Source organism: Chanodichthys erythropterus, chromosome 10, assembly GCF_024489055.1.
Source record: "Chanodichthys erythropterus isolate Z2021 chromosome 10, ASM2448905v1, whole genome shotgun sequence".
Lineage (NCBI taxonomy): Eukaryota > Metazoa > Chordata > Actinopteri > Cypriniformes > Xenocyprididae > Chanodichthys > Chanodichthys erythropterus.
The window spans coordinates 229,498-246,362 of NC_090230.1; the positions used below are offsets into that span (position 1 = coordinate 229,498).

Here is a 16,865-nt window from a genome sequence, read left to right on the forward strand (position 1 = left end):
GTACTCGGTTTCCAACCCCCACTGTTCCCCTGGAACGGGGAACCCTCCAACGTTCCTGCCGTCGACTACTGGTTTCGGGAGAGCGAGAGGGTATGGGACTCAGCTCACCACCAGCTGCAGAGAGCCCTGCGCAGGCGCAAGATGACAGCCGACCTTCGGCGCTCCCACGCTCCAACCTACCAACCGGGGCAGAAGGTCTGGCTGTCCACCAGGGACATCAGGATGCGCCTGCCCTGCAAGAAGCTGAGTCCCCGCTTCATTGGCCCATTCACTATCCTGCGACAGATCAACCCCGTCACCTACCGGTTACAACTCCCTGCACAATACAAAAGAATTCATCCCACCTTCCACGTGTCACTATTAAAACCTCACCACCCTTCTGTTCTTCCCTCCACAGAACCTGACGTGGCAGCCGTCGAGCCCCCCCTTCCACTTATCCTGGACGATGGAACTGCTTACGTGGTACGAGAGATCCTGGACTCCCGGCGCCGTGGTGGTCTCTTGGAATACCTGGTGGACTGGGAAGGCTACGGTCCCGAAGAACGCTCATGGGTCCCCAAGAATGATATCCTTGATCCTGCTCTGTTACAGGCTTTTCACACCAACCACCCGGACAGACCTGCCCCACGACCTCGAGGACGACCACCACGACGTCGGGGTCCTCGGCCCTCAGGAGCGGGCCGTGGGAGGGGGGGTACTGTCACAGACACGTCAGGTTCCACCTCACTTCAGTACCCGCGCACCCAATCACCAGCATACTAATCACCGCCACCTGAAGCTCATCACATCAGTCATCAACACCAGCACTTAAACCCCACACTCACACACACTCACTGTCCGGTCTCGTTTGTGTTACACCAGTTGTAAACTTACCTCAAGGACTCCCTAAACGATACTTACCCAGCCTCATCATCTCCTTCGTCTCCATTGTCTCCAGTCTCCTCGTGTGTCTACCTGCCAGTGTGTGTGAGTGTTTCCATCAGCCTTCTCCAGCGTCTCCATCTCCATTCATCTGCTACTTCAACAAGGACAGTATTATCACTCATTCCACCTCTGAGATCTTCCACCACCTCATTCATCACCCGTTTTGCTCTGCTGATTGCCAAATAAACATCTTAACTGCTTATATTCCTGTCTCCGGTGTCTCTGTCATAACAGGATCATGTCAGTTATTATTGCTCCATCTGCCATTTTTCGCTGTTGTCCTTGCTTGCTTACTTAGTCTGATGATTCAGCTGTGCACATCCAGACGTTAATACTCGCTGCCCTTGTGTAATGCCTCAATCATGGGCTGGCATATGCAAATATTGGGGGCGTACACCCCGACTGTTACGTGTCTTCGGAGGTCTTTTAAACGAATTAGATTTAAATAAGAAGGAGGAAACAATGGAGTTGGAGACTCACTGTATGTCATTTCCACGTACTGAACTCTGTTTTTTAACTATGCCAAGATAAATTCAAATTTTAATTCTAGGGCACCTTTCATGATTTCCTGTGGTGGTAGGATTGATGGAACTCATCTCATAATAGGTAGTGTTATCCTTGGATGGAGTTCTAAGAGTTAGTCCAGGAAGATTTGTTTGTAAGGGTACTGTTTAAACGCACAGTTACCTGACAAATATTTTGGTTATTCCTCCGGTGCAAGGAAGATCCGTGCAGATCTGCTCTGATTAATCTGTTTAGATCCGCTCAGAAGGAAAACAAAGTGTTAATGGAAATATTCAGTTTGACGATTTAATAAAATTGTCAGAATAATTATAATTAAAGAACTATAAAGAGACCCCTTTGGTGTGGTGTGGCAAATTAAAAATCAAAATTGTGATTAGGGGAAGGATGGGTCAAAAGATATCAAGACCAATACAAGATGAGACACCCCAAAATTGACTGAACCCTATTTATCAAATTTAAAGGGGTGGACTCAAAATACAATTGGATCCTTTTGCAGGAGAAGGCTCTTTTAAGCCAGGGGATATGGAAAGTGCTAATTCAATAATTAATGGGGGCTGGGGAGACCCAGAGTGGAATTATAAGTACATGAAAGAGTCGTACAGTAAATGGAAAGAAATCAAAACATATTGGAATAAAGGCCCAGAGAGGCCAAAATTAAAAAAAAGGGGTACCCATACCAACCCCATGCCCCAGCATCCCCTTTAAATATTTGTCAATATAATGCTCCTACAGTAGGGGAATTGAAACAACCTATCATTCCACCAAAATTATATCCCACCCTGCCAGAATGTAGAGGAGACAGATATGCAATGATGAGTGAGACACAACAGTGTGTGGCAGGGGGGGCCGCAGCTGCCAGTAAACGGGCCTAGAAGAAGTTAGAGCTGTTTTTCAATTCCAGATCACTACAACAATATTTTTGACTTGATAAATCACATGAAAACCATAATTGTTGATCCACCTGAAGCATATGACTGGGGTAAAGGGATGAGACAATGGTTCTCTAACTGGGCAACATACCTTAATTCAGTGGTCTCAAACTCCCGGCCCGTGGGCCATTTACGGCCCGCCCACCCCCTCTACCCGGCCCGCAACTGATCTCAAAAATAAAACATAATCCGGCCCGCTAAATTATTATTATTATTATTATTATTATTCTCTAGTTACTACCTGTCTGATATGCAAAGAAAAAGTCGCCGTTCTTAAGCGGTCGTGCCGCATTCTCCTTCTTTCCAATGCGCTTTCGCTCCAGTGGCGTCTGTCGTTGCTACGCAACCATGAGCCACGCTCTCAACCGCGTTGCTTCTATTACGAGTGTGCTTGCCTAAATTACAGTAAAAGCATTTGACTTTAAGTCACAAGCGTCGATTTAAACCACCGAAACGCGTCCGATGCAACCATTAAACGTTACCGATGCTCATACGGCATCTTGGACAAATGTGTCTCAGCTGCCAGGTGTCTGTCAAGAAACAGAAGAGTGTACAAATGTATTCAGGGATTGTATTTGTTCAGTACAGTGTTGTTCAGTGCAAGATTTTGTTATTTAAGCTAACAAAGTAAGGGAAAATACTTCCACTAAATGTTAAAAACTAATAATGTACCTATGTAACAATGAGAGATTTTTATTTTTTGGCAAAATAAAGTTGATATAGCTCCATTTTTTGTTTATTTCTGACCCCTCCACGCCACAAGTGTTGCTGGTTTTGTTCCTAAATTACTAAATTTTTTATTCCATGCACCTTGTTATGAGAAGTTGCACCAGACTACTGCAATTAATAGTATTATATTAGTAGTATCATATTAGTAGTAGTATTATATAATTAGATTACACTCTGTAACAATGAGAGACACTGCTGTTTACATTTAGTATGGTAAATAAAATATTTATAGTATAGGTATAAAAATATTTTAGTAGGCTTAATGAAATTTGAAGTAAATGAGAAATAATGCAAAGGAAAGTAAATTTTCTGAAATGTTGCACTTTCTTGCGCTTGAATGTTAATATGGCCCTCCTATGAGGTGTCAATCACAGAAACGGCCCCCCGCCAATTTGAGTTTGAGACCCCTGCCTTAATTTGTTGTTTCCTGTTGTATTGATGATTTTACTGCTTTTATGTTTGGCTCCATGCATATAACAATACTTACAGGGAATGATTAAGACTTGGTATAGTCTATAGATCACAATATTAGATTATGATTATGTGTTTAGATTTTGCTTGCTATTATTTGAAAAAACAGCTTTAGCAATTTCCTTTAAAGTGAAGCGCTAAATCATAAATGATTTAAAGTGGCCATTGTTAAATAATTTCTTATTTCTTGGGCTTCACTTTTTGACTTTCTTTGTGTCTTGGGATTTTTTTAATTGTGCACATCATGTACCTTGTAGGAACCATGGACGAACCAGACAAATGAATCATTCAGATGATTCTTTCAAAACATAATTCCAGAATACAAACTCAGAGAATCAAATTTACAGAAACCAATGAAGACTGTTCTACAACTGAAAAGGCATCAAAATTGTTCCAAACAATTTGAAATGGACTTATCAAACATCTTTTAACTGCATATATTTTATATCATGTCCACACATATTACCTGTAACCAGTTATGCTTTAGAACACCCACAATTCATGTAAATGTGATAACTTTTGAACGACTGATTGAAAGTATGCCTTATTTGGAATTAATTTAAATCTCTAATGTATGTCTTAATCATGGCTTGAATGAAATCTGTGTGAAATGTATCATATTCCATTTAATAGAAATTATGTATAAATCGGTACTCTCTGCTGAAGCCGGCAATACCGGAGGTAACACTTATTTATGATTGGAGCAGAGAAAAGCCATCTTTTGAAACAGGACGATATCTGATTGGCCAAAACTCCTCTCAGAGGTGAGACAAACACCTAAGTTAAATAGTCATATCACAAGACAGTGAACTAGGAGTGAAGAAGTAAGCTGTGACCAGAGTAAGCAGAACAAAGAGTAACCATGGAGTAAGACAAGACCAAGCTGACAAAGGACAGACTTCATTCAAGCCATCCAACTTTCACTCACTTTTCTTTTCCGTGAGAGTCTCGTGTTCTAAGTTTTTCTGCAAAGTTCAACCATCGACTTTTGCCGCTTCAACTTTAACTCCAACCATGACAAAGAGACTTCCTTTCATTTTGCCAGCAGATGGTTTTTACCAAACCACCATCCGGACCTGAAAAGACAAATCATCGACTTGGAAAACCCTTCTCTCCTCAGATTTCAAAACTCTTTCTCTATCCTTTCCTTTCTTACTGCAACGCGTATGAATGTGTGTGTGTATGTGTGTGTTTGTGTTAGATTAGTTTGTGTTAGAATAAATAAAAGTCTCTTGTATAGTTTTAAAAGAAAGTGTCTTGTAGTATGTGCTTGTAAAATTTAATGTCTTAAACTGTTGATCTAAAAAATTACTGCTCTCTAATCAGTGTTTTCACGATAGTGGATATTCATATCTGCTACAGAGCTTATTACGGCTCTAGCAGATGAACGCTGGGCGATTCAGTTGCTTAGTCGTAAACTAAATGACTCTTAATAATTCCCTATAAATTAATTATTTCATTTGAGCTCATTTTGCTTCCTTTTTTCCTTACAACCTACCTAGACAAAACAAGAAGTAGTAGTCCTTGGACACACTGACACTCTCACATGTAACCAGAAGTTGAAGACACATGCACATTTATGCACATACATTTCTTATTTGTTATTATATTTCTTGAAATGCCATACATGGTAAGGTTTGATTCTTAAGTCATATGATTGGATGCTCAAGCCAGAGGAGAACTGGCCCCCCGCCTAAGCCTGGTTTCTCCCAAGGTTTTTTTCTCCATTTAACACCTATTTGCCATCTGTTTGCCACCTGATGTCACCTGTTGGAGTTTGGGTTCCTTGGCGCTGTCGCCTTTGGCTTGCTTAGTTGGGGACACTTGACATTTGACTTGACATTTGATATTCAACAGTATTCTTGACATTTATTCAACAGTGCTTTGATCTGCCTGCATTGACACTATTCTTTAAGAGCTGCTGTGCAGCCAAATTATATACCAGTTATCACTGTAAAGCTGCTTTGACACAATCTGCATTGTAAAAAGCGCTATATAAATAAAGGTGACTTGACTAAAATGATTCATATATAAAGTGAATTTTGGGAGGGTTGGGTTAATCATTATAATTAGCTTGTGTTTACCCTGTTACCCATCTGCAAATCCTTCACTAACTCACATATTCACTCTTTTTGTTGAGAGGAGACTGTGCTGTTCCATTAGTTGTGGTCTCCTCATCTGGCTTTTCCTCGGGGTCCTTTTCATTCTTCTCGGCTGTACCTTTTTCTCCAGGCAGGGCAACTTCTCCTACTCCTAAGGATTCCTCCTTATAGAATTTCACAAACTGTGCCATAGCTTTCAACTCCACCTCAGACAGGCTGTGGCAGTATGCAGGGTCATGATCATAGGAAGGTAGCTGTGTTATCAGTTGCCTGTGGCGATATAATGATCCTTCTGTGCCAGCCACAGGTCGCCTTTCTTCAGGGAGAAGCTCCATGTACTGCATCGCCTGACAGAAAGACAGAATTATGTAATAGAATGCCAGTGCCTCCTCCTCAACAACAACAACAACATAAAGTTCATAAAGAGATTGTCCAAATTTTCTAAAGAGACATGATCACTTTATAAAATAAACAGATTTAATATAGGATTTTATTCACATATAAACATTGATCAGTGATCTTAAAAAGAGGCTTAACTGAACCTGCTTGATGCATGAGAACAAACCTCTTCTGGAAGCTCAAATGTGCTGCATAACACACAAGAATAAACCTCATTTGTTATCGCAGTGTCACAGAGCTGCCCTCTGTTCCCTATGTTGCCCTTGCTTAACCCCTTTGTATAAAGACATGAACACGTATTTGGGTTTTAAAACTCTTTATTTACCTTGATGTGACAGCGAGGTGGAGAGATGGATCATGCATATACACCTACATACACCTGCAACTAGACTGTTGTGTTCAGACTGGCCACCTGAGCACTAAACCAGTGGACATTTAAATTTTTTTTCATAAACTGTGGATTACCTGGGTTGGCATTCATGGGGGGCGGCCATCTTTAATTGAGTAAAAGACCTGAAAGAACTTTCATCATGCTTTTTATACTTTGCCATGTTGCATCATGGGAATGGGAGATACCAAGTGGGGGGGTGAAGGAGTGAACGTTGTTTTATGAGGTTATTGCCCTTGACTTCCTCTAATTTTTGCTGAAATTAAGCTGATAATGGGTTTTATTGTGCTATTTATATTTGTGTATTGAAGGAAATGTGGTTATGTGATCTTTAGTACTTTCCATGTAAAATTATAGTTGAGAAATGGTTGTACCCATGTGTATAAATTCTCACACAATGAAGTGATCCAGGAGTCTAGGATTGATATTCCGTGAGGGCAGTAGCTACTGTGGAGTACTTTGATTGTAGTAGTGTTATACCTGACTAAAGGGATTTTTTTTCTTTTCTTTTTTCCCCGTTTTGGGAAATTTGTTTTTGTTTGTTTTTGCATCTGTGAGCACTCTGCACTTTACTGGCTTGGGAATGTCCCCAAATAAAAAGGGAAAAACTGGCATTTACCGTCCTCCAGTCATTCATTGAAGAACGTTTGATGGTATCCTAAGTTGATACTTTGACAAGTGGTGTCAGAAGTGGGGTCAATAATGCCACCCAAGACCAGACAAGATCGAGGTGCTGGGTCAGATGAACAGGTGGGGATAAGTCAGGAGGCACCTACTTCCACCGACTTACCACTAGCCACAGCTGCTTCCAGTGTGTGTGGTACAACTACTTCAGAGGGCTTAGTGGAGGGAACGGTGTCAGAACTGGCTGGCCTGGTTAAAGTTCTCCTGCAGTCACAAGCCGCCCGTGACGATCGAATGGAGCAAGTAATGGTGAAGCAAGATCAGCATTGGCAGAGTATGCAGCACCAATTCCAGCAGATTCAGCATCAGGTCTTAGAGATCCAGACTGTAGGGGACCGAAGGGGAAGTCAGATAACATCCATCGCTGTAAGCCCAGTGCCAACTGGAGAAGGTACCTCATCAGGAAGTATGGAGCCAAGATTACATCCCTTGACCAGAGATGACGACATTGAACAGTTCTTAACAACTTTTGAGAGGATGGCTGCAGCATGCAGATGGCCTAAAGTCAACTGGGCGATAAGACTGGTTCCCCTGTTAACGGGTAAGGCTCGAAGTGCCTATGTGGCCATGGATGGGACTGATGCTGAGGACTATGAAAAAGTCAAAGAGGCCATACTCATAAAATATGAGATTAATGCAGAGATTTACCGGCAAAGGTTTCGCTCCTCAGAAATTCTGCCAGATGAGACCCCCCGTGAGCTTTATGTGCGACTGAAAGATCTTTTCTCCAAATGGGTGAAGCCAGAGACGTGCACAATTCTGCAGATGTCGGAGCTTATTATCTTGGAGCAATTTATGAGAATGATAAACCCTGACATGGCAGTGTGGATTAAGGAGCATGACCCAGCCACGGCAGAAGAAGCAGCCAAGCTTGCAGAGAGGTACCTGGCCGCACACCGAGATACCCAGCGCAGCTTCGGAGGTTGGAGTCAAAGATGGCCAAGTAAGTCTGGGGGTGAGGGTGGTCATGCCCAATGTAAAATGAGTTACCAGTTACCTCATGAGGTAGTACTAGGCCAAGATCTCCCCATTCTCTGTGATTTGGTGTCCCAAGTTCAGTCTTGTTATGCAGTAACCCGAGCCCAGAGTGCAAGAGCCAACTTTAGTGAGTTGCCCTTTGCTGACGGTGACTTGGAAGGGGGCAGTGGGAAAAGCCGAAAATCTAAAAAGGAAAGGCGTAAGCTTAAGTTTCAGGGTAGTGTGGAGAGTAGGCAGGTTGAGCAGCTGCCTTTGCCGGAAGGGCCTCTGAATATGACTATCCCTGAGGACATAGCTGAACTGCAAAAAAAAGATCCTACTTTGCAGGACTGGTTCCAGAAAGTGTCTGAAGTAGATGGGGTCAGAAATTACAATGTATCTTGTTTAAGGGAGGAAATGTACATCCTGAAAAAAGGTATACTCTATCAGGTGAAGGGGGAGGTTGAGGCTTTGGTACTTCCAGAAGCTATGCGCCATACCGTTATGACCCTGGGACATTCTGTTCCATGGGCTGGACATTTAGGCAAGCATAAGACGTTGGCAAGGATTGCAAGTTGGTTCAGTTGGCCTAAGATATACACGGATGTAACAGAGTTCATTCGTACCTGTACAGAGTGTCAGATGACCGCGAGAAGGAGAGTTGCACCCGCACATTTGTTACCATTGCCAGTTGTTGACACACCCTTTAGTAGCCTGGGAATGGATGTAGTGGGCCCCCTGGAAAGAAGCAGGAATGGGAACAGGTACATTTTAGTAATCTGTGATTATGCCACCAATTACCCGGAAGCCTTTGCACTTAGAACCATCAAAGCAAGACAAGTAGCTGACTGCCTTGTACAGCTGTTTTCCAGGGTAGGGATTCCCCGTGAAATTTTAACAGACCAGGGTACTAACTTTATGTCTTTGCTGTTAAAACAGGTGTACCAACTGTTGGGGATTAGGGCTATTAAGACCATACCCTACCACCCCCAGTGTCACCTATGAGATCTCCATGCCAGAGCGGGGTAAGAAAAAGCAAAACTTTCATATTAATTTGTTGAAGGAGTTCCACCACAGGGTTGAGTCGGAGGCTGCACAACTCTTTGTTCGGGTGGTCGGGGAGGAAGAGGAACCAACAGAGCAGTATTTTCCGACTGGCTGCACCCAACAAGCGGTGGATATATCCCATCTAGAGAAACCTCAAAGAGACCAGGTAAAGCAGTTGTTGGATCCTGAGCTGTTTCAGGAGAAACCTGGGCGTACGGACATAGTGCTACACGATGTCATCCTTAGGGAGGCAACTCCAGCATGCCAGAACGCCTGGTAAAGGTACTTAAGGATGAACTGGACATTATGCTTTCTATGGGTGTGATTGAACCATCCCTTAGTGAGTGGTGTAGCCCCATCGTTCTAGTTCCCAAAAAGGATGGCACCCTCAGATTTTGTATTGACTTCAGACAAATTAATAGCCTGTCTAAGGTAGACCCCTATCCGATGCCAAGGATTGATGAATTGGTGGAAAGACTGGGCAGAGCTAAGTACCTATCCACTGTGGACTTATGTAAGGGGTACTGGCAGGTTCCTTTAACTGCCAGAGCCAAAGAACTGACCGCTTTCAAAACCCCTTTTGGGCTATACCATTTCCGGGTTATGCCATTTGGCCTGCAGGGGGCACCAGCGACTTTCCAACGTTTAATGGATCAGATCCTGCAAGGCACCAGGGAGTTTGCTGCAGCCTATCTGGACGATGTGGTCATCTTTAGTGAGACCTGGGAAGACCACTGTCAACATCTGAGGCAAGTCCTAGGGAGAATCAAGGCAGCAGGTCTTACCGTTAACCCGAAAAAATTTACAATTGCCAAGAGAGAGATAAGCTATTTGTGAGTCATTCGCCCTCAGCTGGAGAAAATGGAGGCTATCCGAAGTTACCGTTCCCCTACAACCAAGAAAGAGGTGAGATCTTTTCTGGGTTTGTTGGGATGGTATCGCAGATTTGTACCTAACTTTTCTGCCAGGGCTTCTGTGCTTACAGATCTCACTAGAGCCACAGCTCCCAACAAGGTGGTTTGGACAGAGCAATGTGAGCGAGCTTTCCAGGACTTACGAGAGGCAGTGTGTTGGGACTCTGTTCTGCTCAGCCCAGATTTCAAGAAACCATTTATCCTGCAGACTGATGCTTCCGGAGTTGGACTGGGGGCCGTGTTACTGCAGGAAGTGGATGGAGATCGTAGACCAGTGGCATTCTCGAGCCGGAAACTGTTCCCACGAGAAACACGTTATTTGACAGTGGAGAAGGAGTGCCTAGCCATTAAATGGGCCACGGATTCCTTGCGGTATTACCTTCTAGGAAGACCTTTTGAGTTGGAAACCGACCATCGAGCTTTGCAATGGCTGGAACGTATGAAAGACTCCAATGCTCGGATTACGAGATGATCTCTTTCTCTCCAGCCCTACCAGTTTACAGTGAAATACTGCCCCGGAGCCAAAAACAAGGTTGCTGACTTTTTGTCCCGTATCCCAAAGGAGGTAAATACAGAAATTGGCTTGTCGACCCCAGTTCATAGAGGGTTGGAGGTCTGACATTTGCAACGACAGTTGTCGTCTGCAGAAGGGGGAGGAAGTGTCACAGAGCTGCCCTCTGTTCCCTATGTTGCCCTTGCTTAACCCCTTTGTATCTATATTTCCTTGCGCCCTGACGAAACCTTCAAATTCACAAAACGAACAGAATGCATAGCTGATATTAAAAACTGGATGACAAGAAATATCTTATTATTAAATTCAGAAAAAACTGATATCCTAATCTTTGGACCAAAAACTTCCTCACGAAAAAACCTTGAATACTCTCTAACACTTGACGGGTGCTCCATTAAATCTTCGTCCTCAGTTAGGAACCTGGGTGTGCTCTTTGATACCAATCTTTCATTTGAAAGTCATGTTTCTAGTATCTGTAAAACCGCCTTCTTCCATCTAAAAAATATATCTAAATTACGGCATATGCTCTCAATGACAAATGTGGAACAGTTGGTTCATGCATTCATGACCTCAAGACTAGATTATTGTAACGCTCTACTGGGTGGTTGTTCTGCTCGGCTTTTAAACAAACTACAGTTGGTCCAAAATGCGGCAGCTAGAGTTCTTACTAGAACCAGAAAGTATGACCATATTAGCCCAGTTCTGTCAACATTACATTGGCTCCCTATTAAACATCGTATAGATTTTAAAATCTTGCTACTTATAAAGCTCTAAATGGTTTAGCTCCCCAGTATCTAAGTGAGCTCTTGGTACATTATAGTCCTTCACGTTTATTGCGATCTCAGAATTCAGGCCAGTTGATAATACCCAGAATATCAAAATCAACTGAAGGCGGCAGATCCTTTTCCTATTTAGCACCTAAACTCTGGAACAATCTTCCTAGCATTGTTCGGGAAGCAGACACACTCTGTCAGTTTAAATCTAGACTAAAAACACATCTCTTTGCTCTTGCATAAACATAACACATTATCAATACATTAACATTTTTCAAATCCGTTAAAGGATTGTTACGCTGCAATATTTAGGTCGGCCAGAACCGAGAACATTTCCTATAACACTAGATATACCTGTACATCAGAATAAGAATGGCATCTCCGCTAATATCTGTCTCTCTGCTTATCCTGAGGTTTGCCGGGTGCTGGATTCAGGCCGTATCCAGATCAGATGGAGAACCTGTGTCTGGACCTGACTACAACGTAGCCCAGGAGACAATGGGCCTACAGACCCAGTTCTGGCTGCATCTATAATTCAGATTTTTAATCCCCGTATCCGCTTACATATATTTATATATAATCTATTTTTAATCTCTATAATAAAAATGTATAATTCAGATTTTGATCTCCATATCCATTTACATATATTAAATATATCTTCCAAGGGGTTTTTTCCCTCCTAGGACTTTTTTCCCAGTGCTAGCACGCTGGGTTTTTCTCCTAGGGGGTTTTTTCCACCCCTGGGAGTCAGCCGACATTGGCTTAATGTAGCACCATCTTGTATATGTTACATATTACCACGCTTGGTTGTACAGCTTATTTTTAACCACTTCCCTTTTTCTGTGCTTCTAATATGTAAAGCTGCTTTGAACAATTACCAATTGTAAAAGCGCTATATAAATAAATTTGACTTGACTTGACTTGACTTGACTTAAAGACATGAACGCATATTTGGGTTTTAAAACTCTTTATTTACCTTGATGTGACAGCGAGGTGGAGAGATGGATCATGCATATACACCTACATACACCTGCAACTAGACTGTTGTGTTCAGACTGGCCACCTGAGCACTAAACCAGTGGACATTTAAATTTTTTTTCATAAACTGTGGATTACCTGGGTTGGCATTCATGGGGGGCGGCCATCTTGAATTGAGTAAAAGACCTGAAAGAACTTTCATCATGCTTTTTATACTTTGCCATGTTGCATCATGGGAATGGGAGATACCAAGTGTGGGGGTGAAGGAGTGAACATTGTTTTATGAGGTTATTGCCCTTGACTTCCTCTAATTTTTGCTGAAATTAAGCTGATAATGGGTTTTATTGTGCTATTTATATTTGTGTATTGAAGGAAATGTTGTTATGTGATCTTTAGTACTTTCCATGTAAAATTATAGTTGAGAAATGGTTGTACCCATGTGTATAAATTCTCACACAATGAAGTGGTCCAGGAGTCTAGGATTGATATTCAGTGAGGGCAGTAGCTACTGTGGAGTACTTTGATTGTAGTAGTGTTATACCTGACTAAAGGGATTTTTTTTTTCCCCCCTCTTTGGGAAATGTGTTTTTGTTTGTTTTTGCATCTGTGAGCACTCTGCACTTTACTGGCTTGGGAATGTCCCCAAATAAAAAGGGAAAAACTGGCATTTACCGTCCTCCAGTCATTCATTGAAGAACGTTTGATGGTATCCAAAGTTGATACTTTGACACGCAGGTCAAGCAAACATGCTTGAGCTTTATTTTACCATATAACTGATGTGTAAATAAGTATTCCAAAGATACTCGGATGGTCTACTTTTTCCGGTTGGAAACCAAAGTGCAGATCCATGCACACTCTAATGGCTAATTTCGAAGTCGGATCAGTCTACAAACACGGTGAGTCATCCTCTCCTTCTTTTGTTACTTGCTCTGCCTGTCACATGCATAGTATAGCTTTCTCTGTCAGTGACGATAGATTTACATGTCATAAATGTAGGGAAATAAATTAATTAGAATTAGAGACATACGTACATCCAAACTTTAATTAAGGATAGCATGAATGCAAGGGCTTTAGATACTGTTTTGGATGCAACTAGCTTAGTGAACTCTATACATTTTTCGGTTCCGGCAGTAGAGCCCATGCAGTAGGGCAATTGGGAAATGGTGAGATGGCATAGTTGCGGGAAACACCACTCTTCTGTTCCGATAAGAACATCAAACAGGTTCTCCCCACTCAGTGATGCACCAACTGAGAATCCTGTTGAAACTGCCATGTTTCTAGCATCTGTAAAACCGCATTCTTCCTTAAAAATATATCTAAACTACGACATATGCTCTCAATGACAAATGCAGAACAGTTAGTTCATGCGTTCATGACCTCAAGGCTAGATTACTGTAATGCTCTTCTGGGTGGTTGCCCTGCTTGGTCATAAACATATGGAACATTTTTTAAAGTACTTAAAGTACTTTTTCTAAACTCTTAAAACAGCAACACACCTACATCACACAATTAGCCAAATAGTTAAGTTTCTGCCCAAAACCAAATTTTGTTAAATAAACACAAACTCTTTTTTTACATTTTTTTTTCATAATTATATTTATTGATTTTCATTATAATACAAAATAAGACATCACCAAAAGAAAAACATCAAAAAAAAAAAAAAAAGAAGCTCAGATTCATATATATAAAACAGGACTACACCATAATATAACAGGTTATAAAAAATAATAACAGAAACATATTTCAAAAAGATAAAGAAAAGGACAAAGAAAGTCCAATGGCCAGTGAGTTACACAATTACAATATTCCTTGTAATATATAATAGGGCGAAGACGAGGATCCAAATAGTCCAGATATGGGGTCCAAACTTTATAAAACTGGCATATCTTTTGATGTAGAACATAGGTAAGACGCTCCAGGGGGAATCAACTCAAAAATAATCTTATGCCAACTTTTAAGTGATGGAGGTTTATCATTGATCCAATTAAGTAAAATATTTTTTTCTGGCAGCAAAGGAGAGAATATTATACCATTTCTGGTAACACTTTATAATCACGTTCAGTTATAAGTCAATTATGAATTATTAGTAGATGATTAACAAATCATTTACAAAACATGAATATACATTTATAAATGATTGATAAGTGATATACTAATATTTTATGAATGTTTTATTAATTCAGTTATGAGACACTTATAAGGTATTAGTTAATGATGAACAAATAATTTACAAAACATTACAATATACGTTCTTAAAGATTAATAAGTGTTATGTTAACAATTTACAAATGTGTTGTAAGTTATCTTAATTAAATAAATCAAACAGATAATTAGTAGATGGTTTATAAGTTATTAGTTAAGATATTATTTATCACTTATAATAACTGAAGTATTTATGACAAAATTGTTTTAGTATCTCAATAAACAATTGTTAATCATGAACAAATGTTGAACAAACCATTAGTAAATGATCAGTATATGATTTATTGATGAAGTTGTAAGCTGGTCTGTGTTCAAAAGCACAAACATGCAGGTATGCTAAAGCACTATTTTTAAGAAGAGTAATTTATTTGTTTTGAAGTGGATAAACATTTATAAATGCCTTACAGTCAGGTAATTCCAGTGGATTATATTAAATCCTTTCAATCATCAGCACAGACTTGTGTTCTGTGTGGAGTGTGTGGGGTCTAGTGATGAAGTCATCCTCTGATCCGGATTTACCTTCCACTGAAGCTCACATCAGGTGCACAGAGTTAAACACTCTATGTGTGTCAGAGAAGACAGCTGTCTATACCCTCACCAGTCAGCACTTACATTGCAGTACACACTACAAAGTTTTCAACACCTGTTATAGATGATGTGTAAACGCATGAATAAATAATTGACAAAGCTTTCTGCATCCCCTATTCTAAAGTGTAAACTATTCTTCACTTGTAAATGTGTATGTATCATTTGTAGATATTTTTTACCTATTACAAATTATTTGTATATGTATACAAGTCATTTATAACACTTTCTGCATACCCTATTCTACTTATAAATGTGTTACACATCATTTGCAGATGTTCCTGTTACATGATCCATCTCACTCCATCAATTTAACCAAGCCTAAAATTTACATTATATAAAAAAAACAAAACAAAATAAATCAACACTCTGCCACTGTTTAAACCAGCACTTAATCACTTAATTTTTATCTTGTTTTTCATGGAACAGCTCCTCACCATAACATGAAAATGCACCATAAACTGATAATAAACGTAATCCATTATTTTGAGCATTTTTTTCAAGTTTTCAGAAGTCGTACAATGCCATCGTATGAGGAAAAGATTCTTATAACGTAATATAACCATTATACATTAAGAATCGTATCAATCCGCCATTTCATAATTTTTAAATTAAAATTGGCGCGTCTAAGAATACGACACAGGTTTGCGGCAGTGACGTCAAACCTCGCTCCTTATTGGCTGTCACATGTGATTTGCGACTACCATAGAGTGTTTGCGACATGCCGAATTTGAGTTGCTGTGTTAGATTCAGCGCAACGCTTAAAAGGATGGAAATGCAGATCAGAGGAATGTTTGCAGCGATTAAACACTTTAATTTCATTCTGTTACTCACACAAAATTATGATTTGCTGTCATTTCGCTGGTAATGTAGCACACTCGTCGTTTTGTCTGTTCTGTATACTACTTTTTGTAATGTTTTAAATAAATTATTGTGACTAACGTACATTTATCTGCCTGTTACACTGTGTATATTGTCAAAATGGTTATGCTTAAGGTTATAGGGTGGAGTAGGGAGCTTAAAATTATTCTTTTTATACAACAGTATATCAACTAAGATAACAGTCACTGTTAATATATCTATCTTGCGTTTTTTTGTGAAGTGGCTAAAAAGTGGTCATGTTTAGGTATAAGGGGTGAGTTAGGGGCTCAAAGATATCTATATAATAGTAAAATATATTTGCATAGAAATATATAATTTAAATATCGGGATTCCTATAGATTTTTATATCCTGTAACTGAAAGGTATACTTTGCATATGGCAAATAAATGGTAAATTTACAAATTGCAGATTGTACATAATTTATAAAGAAGATCTGCAAATGATATGTAACACATTTATAAGTGATGAATAGTTTACAATTTAAAATAGGGTATGCAGAAAGTGTTATAAATGACTTGTATACATATACAAATAATTTTTAACAGGAAAGAAAGGTCTACAAATGATACATAACACATTTACAAGTGAAGAATAGTTTACACTTTAGAATAGTGGATGCAGAAAGCTTTGTAAATTATTTTATTCATGCGTTTACAAATCATCTAACAGGTGTTGAACACTTTGTAGTGTGTACTGCAGTGTAAGTGCTGACTGGTGAGGGTATAGACAGCTGTCTTCTCTGACACACATGGAGTGTTTAACTCTGTGCACCTGATGTGAGCCTGATGTGATTTAATATAATCCACTGGAATCTCTGACTGTAAGGCATTTAGAAATGTTTATACACTTCAAAAAACAAATAAAT

General features: G+C 40.2%; 1 protein-coding gene across 2 annotated transcripts in view; it reads right to left on the reverse strand.

The window, feature by feature from the left end:
• Window positions 1-16,865, reverse strand: part of lmcd1 (LIM and cysteine-rich domains 1) — a 259,560-nt gene that overhangs the window by 56,776 nt on the left and 185,919 nt on the right. For both annotated transcript variants that reach the window (XM_067395759.1, XM_067395758.1), the window contains one exon: window positions 5,698-6,027. In XM_067395759.1, the coding sequence (XP_067251860.1) occupies window positions 5,698-6,027 (330 nt within the window). The remainder of the gene's footprint in view (window positions 1-5,697; window positions 6,028-16,865) is intronic.